Source organism: Tiliqua scincoides, chromosome 2, assembly GCF_035046505.1.
Source record: "Tiliqua scincoides isolate rTilSci1 chromosome 2, rTilSci1.hap2, whole genome shotgun sequence".
Classification (NCBI taxonomy): domain Eukaryota; kingdom Metazoa; phylum Chordata; class Lepidosauria; order Squamata; family Scincidae; genus Tiliqua; species Tiliqua scincoides.
The window spans coordinates 197,700,003-197,719,122 of NC_089822.1; the positions used below are offsets into that span (position 1 = coordinate 197,700,003).

General features: G+C 42.2%; 1 protein-coding gene across 1 annotated transcript; it reads right to left on the minus strand.

The window, feature by feature from the left end:
- Positions 1 to 4,756: 4,756 nt before the first annotated feature.
- LOC136641179 (hepatitis A virus cellular receptor 1 homolog) lies at positions 4,757 to 18,833 on the minus strand. Its single transcript, XM_066616857.1, has 7 exons — positions 18,776 to 18,833; positions 16,486 to 16,830; positions 14,365 to 14,397; positions 11,260 to 11,345; positions 8,736 to 8,865; positions 7,371 to 7,410; positions 4,757 to 5,948 (listed from the first exon to the last, which is right to left on the minus strand). Exons 1-7 carry the CDS (start codon positions 18,822 to 18,824, stop codon positions 5,864 to 5,866), a joined length of 768 nt encoding a protein of 255 aa, XP_066472954.1. The 5' UTR covers positions 18,825 to 18,833; the 3' UTR covers positions 4,757 to 5,863.
- Between the last annotated feature and the right edge of the window lie 287 nt (positions 18,834 to 19,120).

Below are 19,120 nucleotides of genomic sequence, written 5' to 3' on the forward strand. Positions count from 1 at the left end.
GAAATTTGTAAAAGCACTACTATATACTTTCCCAAGAAAATGTGTGAGCAGTGAATCAGCTGTAGAGCTCATGGGTGCATATATGCTTTTCCTCAGCAACCATGAAGAATCCAAGAACTGTTCTATAAGGAAAAGCATTTAAAAGCATGCCTTATCTCCTGCTTTTATTCAACCCTCCTGTTGATCTATGACTGTAATTTTCTTCTCTATCTTTTACATCAGCCTTGTTCAGGAAAGCTTCCAACTGGGGTTGTTGGACTTATTGTGCTGTTACTTATTTGTGGTTCTTTTTGTAGGTTTTTCTTTACCTTGGATTTATAGAGTAAAACTCTGAAATCTCTTGGTCTTCAGGAATTAGAAAGTAAGAGTCTAACAGTAAATCTCAAAGCGGTAAGTCCAAGTACTTGGAGCACCCTCTGTGAATTATAAACTTTTTTTTCTTTTTTTAAAAATTATATTTCTTCTGAAACAACATACCAAAACAATCAATAAACACACTCAAACAACAGGCACCATAAACAGCAACAGAATGAAACTGATTCAGATGATATTTGAGAATGCCTGAGGAAAACACCTGTAACAAGTTAGAGCAGGGGTGTCCAAACCCCGGCCCTGGGGCCACTTGCGGCCCTCAAGGACTCCCAATCCGGCCCTCAGGGAGCCCCCAGTCTCCAATGAGCCTCTGGCCCTCCAGAGACTTGCTGGAGCCTGTGCTGGCCTGATGCAACTACATTCAGTGTGAGAGCTAACTGTTCAACCTCTCGCATGATCTGTGGGATGATGGCTCCCTCCACTGCTTGCTGTTTCACGTCTGTGATGCAGCAGCAAAGGAAAGGTTGGCCTTGCTTTGTGCAAGGTCTTTTGTAGGCCTTGAGCTATTGCAAGACCTTCATTCATTCATATAAGTTCCATCTCTAATATATTCATTTATGTAAATTTATTCAAATTTGAAATTAATTATTAATTAAATTAATTATTTTTTTCCCCGGCCCCTGACACAGTGTCAGAGAGATGATGTGGCCCTCCTGCCAAAAAGTTTGGACACCCCTGAGTTAGAGCATTGTGTTCTCTCTGAAGTGCCAAGATAGTTGAGCAGTTGTTAATGCCAGGCTCGCTATTATGAACTTACCTTTATGCAGTCTTATCCTGCCCCACTGTCCCTGCAAAATCCTCAGTTCTCTTACCGTGTTACCCTTTTGCTCTGAATTTATCTGTGTGCATTTTATTATTAGCAAAGCTGAAACTAAATCCTGAAAAGACAGAGGTACTCCAGATCAAGAAATTCTCAATGCAGGTACTAAATCAAGTACCCTCTTTGAACAGGGTTGCACTCCCCATACAAGAACAGGCACGCAGCTTGGGAGTTCTCTTAGACTCTCAGCTCTCTCTGGAGAACCAGGTGACAGCAGTTGTTCAAGTGTGTTCACCCAGCTTAGGCTGGTGCGCCAACTGAGAGCATACTTGAGCCGTTCAGACCTAGCTACAGTGACTCATGCTTTAGTAACTTCAGAACTGGACTACTACAATGCACTCTACATGGGGCTATCCTCTAAAACAATTCGGAAACAGCAATTAGTGCAAATCCAGTGGCTTGAGTGGTTGCGGGGGACACAGGATATGACTCAACTGGACCACTGTTTCATTAGCTACATTGGTTGCCCATTTGCTATGGATCCCAATTCAAGGTGCTAGTCCTAATATTTAAGGCTGTCCATGATCTGGGTCCTTGCCCCTGGGGGCTGGGGGATAAGAATAGGCCCTCGGTTTGGCTGTACTTGTCGTGAGGTGACTAAACAGCCACTGGGTAGATGGGACTCGTCCGCCTGGGAAGGCAGCTCATCTGAGAGAAGGAAAACTCTGATCCCAAACCTCCACTGCCTTGTGGCTACATCCAGTTATGGAAAAGGCTTCAGGAGTCAACCTCGAGGCAAAATCTGGAGCCAGAGTTCCTGAGGCAGTTCATGGCTGAACACAGTCACGTTCTGGCAACTCCTGCGACACCGCTGGAACCAACCGTATTGGCTTCTGCCTTTCCATTGGACCATTTCAGTTATGTGGAGAGGGGGGATTTGCTACATGGGTAACAGCCTATCCTCCATACCTACTTTACCCAGGCTTCGCGCACCGGAGAGGACACTCTGTTCCAGAACCACCATTCAGAGTGCGATACCATAGTCTTCCAAGACTGAAGGATCTGGGTCCAGGCTATCTGAAAGACCGCCTCCTTCCATACATTCAAGCCCGTCCTCTTAGATAACCTGAGAGAGCTCTGCTACAAATGTCACCTTTGTCCCAGCTGAGAGGGGTGGCAGCTCAGGGGCAAGCCTTCTATGTAGTGGCAACCCAACTATGGAATTCCCTCCCAGGGGAATTGAGAACTACTCTTTCCCTCAATGCTTTTCAGCAAGGGCTCAAAACATACCTGTTTTGTCTGGCATTTGGCTGCTGAGTGGATATTTGCTCTCTATGCCTCTGAAATACAACTGCGACTTGACTGCGTGTCTGGACTAACTTGTTCCCCATTGACCCAATAAGAATTGTTAGTTTTTTACTCTGTTCTGGTTACATTTCACTATGTAATGTGAAAATGTTTTTAATGCCTTATTTGATATTTTTACCACTTGCTATACTTTGTACTTGATTATAAAGCTTTGTTAGCCACCTTGGGCATTTGCTTTGGCTTGGGAAAGGCGGGATATAAATTTCTTATATAAATAATAAATAAAAATAGGGCAGCTGCAGCAGGCAGGCTCCAGATCAGCTTAAACATTATAATTCCCTCACGGAGGCAACTAGAAAGCATTTCTGCATGACCGCATGCAGAATAGTCTTTTTCTGCTCACCATCTCTTGATTCTAGTGCACCACCTGAAACTACTATAACCTCTAGTTTTGCTACTATGAGAACTTCCATGGCTGGATTCCCTCCAAGAACGAAAGGAGTATTCTGCCCCATGCAAAGGGTCCTTGCAAAAGCAGAAGGGTAAGCAAGTGGAACACTCCTCCTGTTCTCAGAGGGAACCTGAGGTCATAGGGTATGCACATAGAGTGTTCACAGCACTCTGGATGCCTCTCTATGTAGTACATAGAGATGCCTCTCTACGATTCTCTTCTGCTTTCTGCCTCACAAGAGGCTCATATGCATCTCTTGACTCTGGAGACCGCTAGATTTTTTGTTTTCTAGAAATATAGAACATGAAGAGAATATCCTTTGTTTCTAACAGCAACCCTGGGCGCATCTGAAGTCAGCACCTAGTACCCAGCTAGGCTAATCACCTTAAGTCTGCACAACTCCTCCTGCATGCCCTATTAAACCACACCATGCCCAGCTTCTTCCTCCTCAGCCTTCCCTCCCCTGCCCTTTTTTATTTGTGTTTTTTTTTTTCCCTTGGCATCCTGCCTGAATATGAGCTCTGGAGTTGGAGAACTCAAAAGCTTTCTGTTTAAGACTTTGGTTCATTTTGATTTTTCCTAATAAAGGTATCCCCAGATCTTGGTATTTGCATTTTTTCTAACAGCTCATCGTAATTAGCTACAATTTGTAAGAACTGTGCTTGTAGATGAAACAAATAAGTGTGTAATGTGTGGATCTACCTGGATGCTACAATCCCAAAATGCCTTTCCCAACTGATTTAAATGAAAATAAGGACAAATCCTAATATGATAAATTTGTTGGAATTTCCCTGGATATATTCTTGTCTTTCACTTCCTTGTTTATTATTTTTTTTTAATGACATACATCCCCATTTACTTTAGGTGAATCATATAGTGACAGATAACATGAACCACTTCGCTCATCCTTGCATGCATGCTTACATCCTGGAAATTGCCATCTAAATTAAATGAGCAAAATTGGTTTTCTTAAAGAATTTTTCTGGAGGCAGAGTTGTATCTCTTTCAAACACATACAGGGCTCCACTCGGTCTTTTCTCCCACCCCAAAAGATCAGAGGCTTGTCTTTTCATGGCCTAAACCAGCCATTTTCAACCACTGTGCCATGGCACATTGGTGTGCCATAAATGGTCCACAGGTGTGCCACAGGAATTTGGGGGGAGGTCATTTATTAGTAGGGCCAATGGGAGATGTGAGCCCCCCACTGACAGCATGGTGCGCTTTGTCGATTGTCAAAAACCCAGTTGTGTGCCTTGACCATTTTAGCACCTTGTCAGTGTGCCATGAGATGAAAAAGGTTAAAAAATCGCCTAATGTTTAATGGCCTAAATGTTTACTGTGCGTGACTGTACAACGATTTGGTTGTGTGGGGTAAGGATGAGGCTCCACACCAGAAAAGCTTGTGCAGCTTCATTAATTGTGCAGCATATTTTGGGAGCCTCTACAGGAAATAATGAGGAAATGGTGGGGACATGTAAATTTCAGTGACACTCAAGTCAACCACTAACATTGCACGTCTGTGGGAGCCTTCAGAATGGCTTGACAAACATAACCCCAGGGCCTGGATAATCTGCGCTACTGATTGGACAGCTTGAGTGTGATATTCACACTATTCAGGACGACCTCAGAGCTCAAAGCGCACACAGAGAGAGCAACATTTCTAGTTTCACACATCCCAACAACAACACAAAGCCCTTGAATTAGCAGCTTGAATTAATTAATCCCCAGAGAGTTGCTGACATTTTTTTGAAACACTGTAATTTAAATAGATCTGCAGAAGCACACACTGAGCAATGGTATTTTTCTTAGACTTTTTATTTGAAATTATTTTCAAAACATTCCTATATAGAGAAATGGTAGACAGAGCTGAGGTAAAACAGAGGGGAAGGGCCTAGGTGAGTAGGAGGGCCTCAAATGCTCCAATCACAATCCAGCTGCCTCTGGAACTGTAATAATTGGCCGATACAATATTTGAGTTCTTTTGCAACATAATAGGAAATGAAATTACTTCAGGTGTTTTCACAGTAATTCCCTTTGCATTCAACAAACAAAGCATGGAACATGGTATTCAAATCTAAGCATGGTACTACATAGCTGACAAAAAGTGCTGGGCCTCTCTGCACCAGCTAATCCTTCCATGTGATTTGTAGCAGTAAATACTCTGAATAGCTTGCACCATTATCGGCACCTAATAACATAACCTTGCTTAATTTGCTGAGATTTTTTAGTGCCAAAATTACATAATACATCATCCCGGCAGCAATTTTCTGAAGCCTAGAACTGTGCAGAAAGACGTCAGCTGAAGCTATGACTATGCTAAATTAAGCATTGTGTGACACACACATTCTGCTCCATATTTAACCAGAGTGCTTAAAAAAAGCAGATAAGTAACCAGAAAACTGTCTCTGCACTTATGAGCTCTTGATCTATGCTTTCTGAGCAAAATTCATTTGCAACATGCACAAAATCAAAAAAGAGCCAAGGCAATTTGTTTGGCAAATTGGCAATTGGCAAACAGAGATGGCCAGTCTGCAGCAACAGAGTAGGAGGTAGTGGCTTGTAAGGCAGGAACAGGAGGAATAGGCTCTGGTGCAGAGCGCAAACTCTTCATATATCTCTCTGGCACTGCTGCTGACTCTATGATGCAGAGTAGGCTAGAAGTTAAAAGCACACCAAGGGGATGCATCTATACTGAAGCTCATATTGCAGAAGCACTGTCTTGGAATGGGGGCTGACATGCAACACTCATCCAAATGTTTGGCATCCTAGAACCGGAATGTGCATGTTGTTTCACTGAGAATTCCTTGAAATTCATTCAGCTCCAAGTTACACCTCTTCTCTTACTGAGGCTGCGATCCTGTACACACTTTCCTGGGAGTAAGCCCCACCGCATCCAATGAGACTTCTGAGTAGAAAGGCATAGGCTTGTGCTGTTAGTCATGCAAGATAAATTGGCCAGTTCATAGTGTTCTTCAGTTCATCTCATAAATATTTTCCTCTGCATATATTCGAGGTCCCTGAATTCCTCCAATTTCTGAGTTTGAGAAAGCCACCTGACTGTTAAAAACAATGTTAAATGAGACACAGATGAGAAAAGGAAGAAGTCAAGCTATGTGATATTTGTAATAGGAATGATGTAAGAGTTACTATCAGCTAGTTTTTGCCATGGTTTTGCAATATCTAATATGGTGTGTACTGCTCAACCCACTTTAGTTTTCCAGCGGTTTCTGCCTCTGTGCTGATCATTTTCAATTTGTGTCTGCAGAAGGCAGGCCTTTCAACAGGTTGCCACCAAGCATAGCCCACCTGCTGAATATGGTACTTGATGCAAGGCAGGTGCTTAAAAAACCCCAAGTTCTGCTGTCTGCCTAGGACTGTAAAAGATGGGGGGGGGATTCAAGTACGTGCCAGCCCACAATAAAAATGTCTGCCAATTTGCTTAATAGGTCTAATTTGTCATCTTTTATTCTGGTTAATAAGAGAGCCCACTAATCACTGCATTTGTAATATAAAATGTAGAACATACACCAACTGCAGTATAATCTTTAGTATTTGTCCACATGATTCAAATTTTTAAGTAATTCAGTGGAAAACAACATTTCCCAAGTTCCTAGTGCAACTGGGTGCTTCCCTTGAATGCGTGTGACAGCATTCAGACCTTAAGTACAAGGTTACATTCCTACAAGCTTTCCCCACTGCCCCATCCTTTCCGTCCATTTTGGGAATGGTTGGCAGGTAGGGCTTCAAGAGGGACTGATTAAGAACGGCTGTGGGATGAAAGAATATGAAAAATTTGATTTCTAAACCCCCCAAAACTCAATTTTTTCACCATTACTAGACATACTCATGACTACAACAAATAAACAGACAAAAGTTTTTTTGTCTTTATATTATATAAACTTTATGTTATAAACTTTAATGTTTCTTTGTGTTATAGACAAAGATTGTGAAGTATATGTAATTTTTTATTTAAAAGTTGCTATCCCACCTTTCAAAAAAAAAAAAAATGAACAAGATAGCAGTACAAGCAGTCTATAAAAATTATGGCCAGACTCCAAAGAGCTAATCTGTGTGTCCAGGACTTGGACATGCCCAGTAGTATTTTTTTTCTTAATTTTTTTATTTCAGCAGCAGACTTCTATGCTGTTTTGCAGTCCATTTCTGAAAGTTGTTTCAGTTTCAAAAGTGAAATTGCTCCTATCTGCCTCTCACATTTTTCCCCAAGTGGAACTAGAAAGGGGCAGCTGCTGTTGGCCCAAAGCCCCATGGAACAAGTTGCACTGTTTTTTGGATCCTAAAAGATGAACATCTGGCAACCTTACATAGGGGGCAAATTATTGAATAACTGCAAACATGTAATACTAGTGGTAGTCTTTCTAAGTCCAGCATTACAATTAATTTTACCATACTTACAGGAAGTTGTGGAATGATCATAGTGTGCAGTCTTCCTAGTATGAAAGCAGAACGAACAATAGTTACCTTGTGGAATGAGCCATCTTCTGCTTCTTGCGTAGATGCCCTGAAAGATGTTGAAAACAACAAAAAGATCTCAAAATTAAAATTACCATTTTATTGCGCAACAGTCGGGAAAGCTATTTGGGGCTATTTGGCACTTTCTAAACATTTTAAAATGGATTCCCAGTATCCTATCTGGTGTGCTTCCTGGGGTATTTGGTGGGCCACTGTGAGATACAGGAAGCTGGACTAGATTGGGAGTATAGCCTGATCCAGCGGGGCTGTTCTTATGTCCTTATGTTCTTATGGATTATCAGTATCTGCGGGGGAGAGGTCCAGAACCCCAGCCTAAATATGAGAACCACTACTTTAAAAGCTGCCTTTTACTAAGGAAGGAGGTGTAACTTTAAAGGTCACTTAAGTTCCTCTACAGTTCATTAAATAGTAATCAAAGCAAAATATTCCTGAGAGAAGGCACAAGAAAGCAGAGACATTGAGGCAGGGCCTCACCAGACCCAAAAAGGGGGGGGGGGGAAACAAAGCCCAATAACCCAACAAAATTTTTAAAACATTTTCCTTGCCTTTCTGACTGCTCCTTTCTTCTCTAGCACAGTCAGGGAGATTAAACAGCATGCACATGTACACGCACACACTCTATAATAGAGACGGAAGCAGCCAGCAGCTGATTTGCTGTAACCACAGCTGGCTTCCAATGAAAAATAACTGGCAGGGTTCCTGTGTCAGCAATCTCTGAGGAGGCAGCAGGAAGAGTTGCCTCCAGCAGGTTAGGCTGTAATCATGGGAGCCTTCCAGTTAAAATAAAAAGCAGGGTGGTTGGCTTCCAATCAAAAAACAGCAGGATGCTTGCATCAGCAAGCTCTGGGGAGGCAGCAGGAACAGTTGCCTCAGCTCTGTTTAAAAAAGCCATGAATAAAGCAGGGAGTCTGTGCAAATGACTGCTCTATATAGCACCAAAAGAGGCAGATTTCCAGTTGCCACAAGGGGATTGGGGTGTGTAACTGAGCTCTCCCTAGCTCTCAGTGGGAGAAGAAGAGGGTTTCTTTATTTTTGGAGGGGGGGAAGAGTGTGTGTTTCAGAAATGAAGCTTAAGGGACATGGAGTGGGGAAGAGTGGGTGTATATTGCCTTCCTGGGCCTGGACCTCCCCACACATCACTGCAAGAGAGGTCGAGATGGGATTGCTAAGCAGTGAAAAGATTAGGAGGAAGTGACTCTTTCTAGGGCTTCATGCAAATAAATGCTCCATTGCAAAGATGCATACTTTTGCAGTCTCCTTTTGTTTCAAGTACAACTTAGAGAGAGAGAGAGAGAGAGAGAGAGAGAGAGAGAGAGAGAGAGAGAGAGAGATTGACTGAAAATAAATACTTACATGTTAGGATCAGCGGAGTGACAGTGACTAATAATACTGCAAATATGCCAATGCCAATATATACACCAGTCCTAGTTCTTTCTGTCTTCCTGGGTTCTTTTAGCAGTTTTGTAGAAAATAAAGAAGTGTTCTGCAAAAGCACAAACATTCAGAAGTGACTACCAGAGCAGTAATTTTGTACGTAGTATAAAATTCACCATCAAAACAATGCAAGCCCTTTACTTCAACATATTCGAGACTTCCCTACAAGCAACCCATTCAGCCAAAGTTCGTTAAAAATGGAATAGTGTTTTGAGGAAAACCAATTATCAGACTTGAATTTCCAGTTGCAAAAATATTTATTAAAATTCAGTTGAAACCAGGATCTTAATTAAGGGGTTTCAGGACATGCACAAGGTCTACTGAGACCTAAATCTGGGTGGGAAACCCTGAAAGCCAATGAATGATTCCCATTTCTGACTCCCCAGAGATACTCAGATTGTCCTGAAACATTTATTGCTTTCACCAGATAATGACCCCCAAACAACAACATGAATTCACTGCCACACAAAACCATGGAACAGCTTGGTGCCTTTGTGGCAGATTGGCTCTTTTAACTCCAACCCAGTTAGGAGTTAAAAAAAAGGAAATGGGGTCCGCAGTTTGGAGCTTAAGAAGATCCCTTGTTAGCTACAGACCCTGGTTCATCATGCAGTTGCTGATGTGGTTTTGTCAAATCTCTCTGCAAATAATTGCATCTCTGGAGGTTCTGTTTCTTTTACCACAAAGGCTCTGCCATGGTTATCTGAACCAGGAATCACAGCATGAAACAGCAACTGTTGGTTGACTATGCGATTTCCATCTGTGTTCAAGAGATGTAGCATTTCAACCAAACCTCACTCAACAGGTTTCTCAACTGACAGACATTTTCTGCTTCAGGTAAACCTGCACTGAAGTTGTAACTGGCATTTTGACCTGGCATAAGGTTCATACCCTGGCTCCTTTTAAGTTTGTCAGACTTAAAAGGAGTCAGGGTTTGAACCTTGTGCCAGGTCAAAATGCCGGTTATTTGGTATGTAAAAAAACCAGAGGGGATCCAGGACAAGTATCTGCCAAATTCAGATTCCTCAGTTGAGAGAGAGAGAGAGAGAGAGAGAGAGAGAGAGAGAGAGAGAGAGAGAGAGAGAGAGAGAATGATTTGTCCTGTTGGAAATCAGTTTGAGTTTGTCATTTTGCTCAGGGTCTAATTGAGTGGTATGCTTAAGGGCAGATCAATTTTCCTCATATCAAAGGGTGGGTTACATGCTGTGGGTGGGTGGGTTCCATAAATTGTTCAAAATGAAGTCTTACTGGCATAAGCAGTATATAAATACTGATGATGAAGATGAGGAGGAGGAGCAGAAGGTTCAAAGGAGTAAGGATGGGCTGGAGGCAGGACTAGGGGAAAACAGAATGACAGGCAAGACTCTGCAGACTATACACACCCAGGATAGAGGGGCTGTCAGCTCAAACCATTTCTAAGCCAATCAGCTCCAGCCTAAAGAGAGCCCCCACTGAGCCCTGCCATTCCTCCCAGAAAGTTCCCATTCTTTGGTATAGAGAGGATCCATGGGGGCAGCCATCCTTGAGGAATTCTCAGTGACAGGAGCTTCAGGAACAAGATTCAAATCTGGCAGTGTGTATGAGTCAGACTGTAATAATAGACTACATGCAGCACATATAGGTATGGCATATTCTCTTGGCAGGAATAGAGCCCAACTGGCCTTATCCTACCCTTCTCATTAAACTCTTTCTGTGGGAGGAAGTTAAGGAAGCAGGGGCCCCCAACAGCATCACAGTGAACTTATGTACTGCAGCGAGTCATGGACTCTTCGCTCACAACAGGAGAGGAAACTGAACGCTTTCCACATGCGCTGCCTCCGACGCATCCTCGGCATCACCTGGCAGGACAAAGTTCCAAACAACACAGTCCTGGAACGAGCTGGAATCCCTAGCATGTATGCACTGCTGAAACAGAGATGCCTGCGTTGGCTTGGTCATGTCGTGAAAATGGATGATGGCCGGATCCCAAAGGATCTCCTCTATGGAAAACTCGTGCAAGGAAAGCACCCTACAGGTAGACCACAGCTGCGATACAAGGATATCTGCAAGAGGGATCTGAAGGCCTTAGGAGTGGACCTCAACAAGTGGGAAACCCTGGCCTCCGAGCGGCCCGCTTGGAGGCAGGCTGTGCAGCATGGCCTTTCCCAGTTTGAAGAGACACTTGGCCAACAGGCTGAGGCAAAGAGGCAAAGAAGGAAGGCCCATAGCCAGGGAGACAGACCAGGGACAGACTACACTTGCTCCCAGTGTGGAAGGGATTGTCACTCCCGAATCGGCCTTTTCAGCCACACTAGATGCTGTTCCAGAACCACCATCCAGAGGGCAATGCCATAGTCTTCTGAGACTGAAGGTTGCCAACATCTTGGAGGCAGATACGGGTTAGGACTGTACCAAGAGATGTAATGACTCTACCAATCTGCACAGAAGGACCAGGGATACTTGCCTTTGCTTGAGATGCTGGAGACTCTGACCTGGAAGTCCATCTTGGTTCCAAAGAAAATCCAGATTCAGTGGACTGTGTAATGGCAACTGAAGAAAGTGAAGATAAAGTGACACATTCATTCGTGCTCTTGTTTTAAAGTAGAGCATACCTGAGCGTCCACTGGATTCTTTTCAGATTTAATTTATTCTCTCTCAAGTGTTTCCTTCCAAGCATTTCACCAGCATTTAATTTCTTTTTACCACACGTTTCACTACATTTTCTCCCAATTCTCACTGCTAAGCTCCTTTTTTTTCTTATTTGTACTGGCAGAGAGAATGGAAATTAGAGTACAGTCTTGCCCTTCTGGTTACAGTACTCCAAGAATAATGAATAATATGCAGAAAATAAACTAACATTACAATCTAACCTGCTAACTGGGTAAGAGGCACTTTTTAAGTAGGTGCTCTTCTTTTATTTAGCGGGGGGAGAGTAACTGGCCCTCCTCACCCCAGCACTGTCTTTTCTAGTGGCTGTCTGCTGGTGTTCTTTTGCAACCTTTTAGATTGTGAGCCCTTTTGGGACAGGGAGCCGTTGGTTTGATTTTCTCTGTAAACCACTTTGTGAACTTTCCGTTGAAAAGCGGTATACAAATACTGTTAATAATCTGATACATTATGCTCCTAGGAAAGTGTGTATAGGGTTATAGCTGTAGATGGCACTTTGTGCAGGTATTAGTAAACCGCTTTGAATTCAGAAGCATTGCTTACTTCCATAGAGGACTGAACTTTTAGCCTTTTGAACCAATATGAGTCAAAAATTAACTCTTAAGGGATGATTACCAGAGTGACCCTATCTGAAATTATGATTTGGCCATCGTTTCTTAAAGTTTTCCTACATTTATTTTTGTCCCACCTTTTTTTCAATAGAATTCTGAGCAGAATATGAGTCAAGCCGCTCCTCCCACATTTTATCCACAGAACAATCCTGTGAGTAGATTAGGCCAGTGGTTCTCAAACATTTTAGCAGCAGGAGCCACTTTTTAGAACGGCAATCTGTTGGGACCTACTGGAAGTGATGTTATTAACCTGGAATTGGTGTCATGGCCAGATATTATGTCATCAGGCAAGAAAATTTTTAATACCCCCATACGACTAAATTCAGTAAGTAAATTAAAAGTTTACAATAAATTTGTTTAAAAATTTGCTGTCCTGTTAAAAAAAAGTTTCCCAAACATTCCAAAGGCAGCAATCCTATTCACACTGACCTGGGATTAAGCCCTATTGACTATCATTGTTAAAGACATATCCATGTTAAAGGTACAGATCTGTTGCATTTTCCCAAATATTGTCACATACTATGGTAGCATCAAGTCTAATCTATGTAAAATAAAATACAACTTGAAATGTATGGGGACCCACCTGAAATTGACTTGCAACCCACCTAGTGGGCCCCAACCCACAGTCTGAGAAACACTGGATTAGTCCATAAGAACATAAAAAGAGTCCCACTGGATCAGGCCAAAAGCCCATCTAGTCCAGCTTTCTGTATCTCACAGTGGCCCACCAGATGCCTCAGGGAGCACACAAGGCAACAAGAGATATGCATCCTAGTGCCCTCCCTTGCCTTCTGTCATCAGGTCATAGCTGCCCTGCTAAAGAAGAGCAGTGAAGCAACCACCTCAGGCAGGAGACTGATATAGTTGGCACCCATGCCTGCTGGCTGCCTCAGCGCACTATTGACAGGTCCTGCCCGCCACTGGTTATATCTTATCCTCCAAATACTGCTTCAAAAGGCAGAGAGGACAGTGGGTAGAGGAAAGGAAGGAGGAACAGAACAGTGGGCTAGAGCAGATGTGGTTTCATCCATAATTCTACCCATTTCCTTTCTCTATCTCCCACATTCTTTGCCTTTTGAAGTGGCAGGTTTCAGAAGAGGAGACTACTGCTCACAGTGCCTACCAATGGCAGGGGGGGGGGAGAGAGAGGAATAAGAGAGTGAGGGAAGATGGGTAGAGTAGAATGAAAAGGCTGCCATAGAGTGGGGGAGAGAATCTGTGTAGGATGGGGGGAGAAGATTGGGTGTGGGAGGGAGATGAGGCAGAAGTACACAGAGGGATCAGTTGTATGAGGACAGATTGTTGTGGGCTAGAGGGGAGACGACTGGCATGTGGCATGCTCTGCCCATCACAGTGGTGATGGTGATTGGGTTGTGATTTGGTGGGGGGGGGGGAGTTGAGACCAAACTGCATGAGATATAGGGGTGAAAGGTGGCATTGTGCATTTCTACCTCAGGAACCATGAGGAGGGGGTACTGAGCCAAGCCTGGGTCAGACAGAGAGAGAAACTTCCCCAAGGTCATGACTCCATGAAGTTCACTTTTTCTGTTTTGAGTGTGACAGGAGAACTAAAATGCAAGAGCATCAACGAATAACTTTTGTTTCCTTGTGGCTTGTTTTAATACTATACTTCCTCATTACCATGGCCATATCTGATGCCTCATGCCATTGCAACTTTAAATGGAAACTGCAAAGAGGTTTCACTTCTTTTCATGAAAGGAAGTGTAACCCACGTCTATAATGCCACTTTTAAAATATCAGGCAAATGAAATCAATCAATAATAGAACAGAGTGGTAGTGGTGTATTTTTTTTAAGAGCAAAAGGCCCATTCTTTCCTTAAGGAAATTTTGCAGACCCTAGTTTGATACCTCTAAATCTACACTGTGAGATTTTATTTAAAAGATGTATGGTTTTTTCATTAAAAAAATCAATAAACTCTTATAGAGGAGCTGAAATAGAAAAGCAGTTAAATTGTCAAATGACGACAACAACATTGTCCTACTGTTCACCAGCAAGTAAAACTTTAGCACAGTCAAATATTTGTGCAAAACCCATTTCTGCCCAGCCCACAGGTGTACACATTTGATCCCTGTTATATATATGCAACATAGGGTAGAAATGGCTTTAAAAACGTTCTCAAGCAACATGTATCCTGGCATATAGTTTGTGGCTGTGGTGGGCCACTGTGAGATACAGGAAGCTGAACTAGATAGGCCGTTGGCCTGATCCAAGAAGACTCTGCTTATGTTCCTATGAGACTACCCGATTTATAGCCTATCTGTTTACCTACTTGGCATGCCATCTGTAGTTGGACTTGAGGTTCCTGAGAAAGAAATGGAAAAAAGAAATTAGTTCACCATACTATGTTCAGTAGTAACAGCAAGTATTGGAATGTATTCGTGTTTTTTGTTCTTGTGCCTGCTGCTGACATAGCAAAGAATCATGGGGAAGTATCTTATGTCAGCTCATGGCATTGTGGCAGAGGAAATGCTACATTAATGCTTTGAACATACTTATTGTTCTCCTTTTGGCAAAAGACCAGCAATCACATCAGCTACTGTTTTGAAATCATGAGAGCTACCCTTTTCTTTTTTTGAATTAGTGCTATTAGCACATCAAAACCACAATAAATTACATTGTATAGGATGAAGGAGGTTAATAAGACACAACATATGTAGAAAGTGTATCAATACAATATATTTCCTGCTCTTATGGACAGGTTAGAAGAGGTTGTTCCTCTTTAAACCTGTAAGCAGTAAACCATATACAGATGCAACTGTAGAGCTTCTGGAGAAGTATCACTCTGATGGGGACTCAAACAGAAAAGCAAGAACGAATTCAAACTCCTGCCCTTTTGTTTTGGTACTGAAAATCTCTGGATTTTGCCCTAGACTTTGCCCATTTTCCCTCATTTGAACCCTTCTATCCTGCAAGGGCTTCCCTGATAGCATCTTAACAAAGGCTGTTGCTAAGTCATCCTGATGCATTAGCCTTTATCCTGGGATGCAGCACCGTGTCGGAGCATCAGCCTGTTCCCCTTGATCAGTAACAAAGAAACCTGAATTTGAGTCAGTTCATTGGACCACAGGTGTCCAAGAACAGGAGATTAAGAAACCCCAAGTGACCGCCAAATAACCAATCCTGCAAGTAAATCAGGGTTAATATTAACTGGTTTTATAGACACACACACACCTCTTTTTTGTACGTTTGTCTAGGTCCAATGTCAGAAGCATGCTTCACGGAAGGGGCTCCTCTGCTCACTGTGCTGGAAGTGTGAGTGTTAGGACCAGGTTGGAACATCATGAGTAGCTAGGGGAGTAACATGTTCAGGTATTGGTGTAAGTGTAAGGGATTGTATTTTATTTGCTGATTGCATTTTAATCTCCTTGCAGGTTTATACTGCCCCTTTATTTTTCTCCTTGTGCCAGTTGATCAGTGCCTTACTTGCATCTCTATATTTTCCCCATCCATTGTTTCAATTTGTCAGCATTTTTATAAGCTACTTTTCTTGTCTAAGTTCTCTCAGGAGGGAGTGGGTGGCCATGTCTCAAATCATCAATTCCACTGCTGCTTGGTTTTAAAGGATCTCCTGAATTTGGGAGCCCTCGATATGAGGGGGGGAGAAGCTTTCACAAAACAGCCTCTTTCCCTCTAAGCTTCCTAGTTCTGATTGGTGGCAATGAAGACCTACCGTTTCCTAGTTATTCCCAGGATAATCAGGAAGAAGAGTGAAAGGGAGAGCAGAGAGGATTCTGTTGCTAACTGCTAGGTACTGGGCCTAATTTGCCCTCCAGCTTTCTTTTAAGTTGATATACGTGTGAGTGCTTATATAAGAATGAAAGAAAGGTAGTTACTTGAGGAAGGACTCAACAACAGAAAACTAAACAGCTCAATCCTATCTATGTCTGCTCAGAAACAACTCCCATTATGTTCAGTATGGCTTACTTCCAGGAAAGATTGCACATAAAGATTTTATATAAGATTGTAGCCTAAAATAAACTTGCTTAAACCAAGGTATAGAATGGACGGCCTGTGCCATTGAGGCTGAATTTAACCATCATAATTAATAGATATTGTTAATCCTATCCTCTGCAAATGTCTAAATCACACCTGTGTTTTAAGGGATTAAATGTGTTTGGAATTATGGGTCTACAAAGCAGAAGTTTTAAATTGGTTTTCTGTGAAGTTTGAAAATCAAATGTTTAATTAAAAAGACAATATAATATTGTTTCAGGTATAAAGCAAGCTACAATTACAATTCTGGTAGTATAAAGAACTTGCGTGAGCATGGTGTGCCATGACAGTTGTCAAAAAACTGATGGTGTGCCTTGACAATTTTAATACCTTGTCAGTGTGCCATGAAACAAAAAAGATTGAAAATCACTGTGCTAGAAAGACATGCTTTGCTCACCTGTCTCAATGACAACTTTTATATTGTTTTTCAGGTCATTGTTCCAGCCATGTATTTCCACACGGCAACAGTATATCCCACCATCTTTTTCTGTTACATTCACAATGGTCAGGGACACATTTCCCTGACCAATGTATCCCATTAACTGGTACTTGCTGGACTGTCTTTCAGTCACCTGCTGTCCATTAGTCCAGATAAGCACACTGGAACACTGAAATGTAGGACAAGAGTCTCGTCCCCAACACATGGTCGTGGTCCCTCTTCTAGCATCGTAATGACAGGGTAAAGTGATATTCTGACCCACCACTCCTTGCACTACGATCTCAGAACATGATGCCAAGGAACCTGTGGGGGAAGATTCTACAGTTACTTAAAAGTCATTTGATCACAACAAGTAATGGAGTTCACTTTGTCCGTAAAAGTATTTGTCCTTCACAAATATCCTACCCTGTTACACATTCCTACATCCTAAAGAAGCATAACTGCCTTACTCTTGTGGGGGATGTCTTAAAAAACAAAGTGACCAGGTTTCCTCCTGCCAAAATATTATTTGTCACTTTATCACCAAATATTATTCACAAAGCTGAACTTTCTAGTAGCAACTTTCACTTCAGGATCTTCAGTAGAAGTCCACTTTTGAAATGTTTGGTAAATTATTACGTAAATGACATAATGTGGTATCACTTGAGGCCTTCCTGACAGGTCGAATTGCCAAGGCTATTTTTCGCTCTAGGCAAAGTTATCTACTTGCAACTCCCCCCTCCCATCATTTGTTCATAAGATTTTCTAATTAATTATATTCCATAGCACTGTTGTGGTATTTATCTTAAAAACATATTTATATAAATTGTCCGTTGCATTTTTACTTGGGTTAAAAACCTACTCTGCATAAAACTGCCTCTCAAAAGGTCAGTACTGCACTCCTTTGAGGTCTGTGCTCTAGGTAACTGCCAAGCTGTCCTAATGATAGCACCAGCTCTGCTTGCTAATATATGGACTTTTTTTGACACAGTTACTAGTACTTTTCTACATGAGTAAGAGAGCCTTGGGGAAAAAAGTGCTAAACAGCCCTGCTCTCTTAGAAAAACAAGTGTTATCAACTAGAAACAAACAGCACAACCCCAGAGCATGTGCACGGGAAGCCCTTTGGTGGTTGAGAATTGTGGTCAGATTGTCTAATCACCCAATATCATGTCCTACATCTATATATTCTTTTTAAATATTTATTTATCCATCTATGAAACCTGTCATTGCCAGTAAGCGGGTGCAAAACAATGCAGGTTTTTGCCCCACAGCCTCCAGTGTAATCAAGTCAAGCCCTAAACTGAGAGAGTAACAGTACTGAGCTTGAGGAAGTACTTTTCAATATTGCTAGCCCAGCAATGGCGCCTGGAGGCCGCCCAGAGCTAGGTAAGAGTTCGGGGCAGTGGTGAGGGCTTCAGGGGTGGGGGGAGGCATTCCAGGGCTGGGGAAAGGCAGGGCAGGGGGAGGGGGACGGGACCACTAGAGCTCTACTCCATCGAATCCTGAACTCTGAGTTGGGCCTTCTGACCCAACACAGCATCTCTTAATGAGAAGCCCTATTGTGGGGCTTTTCCAGGGGGAAGGGACAAAAGTCCCCTTCCCCCTTGGAGATCTTTGGCGGTTGCTGCAGTGTCACAGGATGTAGCAGTAGCCACTTTGGCTTCACCGCACCCAGCGGTGGCAGCACCTTTAGGATTAGGCTCTGACAGTTTCCAGCAAATGCTGCTAGATATGGGACTATTTACCAATAGGCTACCATTCTCAATACAACTATGGTGTCAAGTTTAACTCCAGTCCTAAAGATTTCAGATTGTACAAACTCAGCGTTACTCATCATAAAATATGGATACATGTTATCAGAATATTCATAAAATATTACATGATTCAACATGACATATTGTTGATACTCAATTAACATTAAGCAGCAATAATATATTAGTTTCTTTTGCTCTCAGATTGCATTATATAGGCAAACACCAGTATATTCATTTTCTATCATTCATGCATCTCATTCCTAAGCATGTTTATGGAACATGTCAAAGGAACATGCTCCTTAATATGTTAAGGATTGCAGCATTAAGAAATTTCATGTAAGCTGCTTTGTTACCTTTTTTTTTGGAACAGAGTGTAAATATGCAGAATATCAGAAATCAGCATCACAATTACATGCCAAATGTATGGTCTTGAATAGCTAAATAATCTACAAGAACGATATACAACTCTGAAGCAATGCCAGCCACTATTTTTAATTGTATTATTTAGTTACCTGTAAACACCATGACAAGGATCCATTCTGGGTATGAACAAAGAAACATGTTGAAGGCTGAGGCAGCATTAGAGGAGTGCCTTCTTCCTGCTGTAAATGCATATTTAAAAGACAACCGTTCATCTCCAGGCTGGGCTTCTCACTTCTCTAATTTCTAATCTGCATCACGTGTGACATTGGCCACAGCACACAGTGGTAATTTGTAACTGTGACCAAATATGCCTTTTCCTGTGGTTAACTAAGTGCTTTCTGGACTGTTCAGTACTTGTGTCTGGAAGGAAACTCAAAGAGTTAGTTATGAGGTTTTACAACAAAGGACAAAATGCTCAGCATCACTTCAGAAGA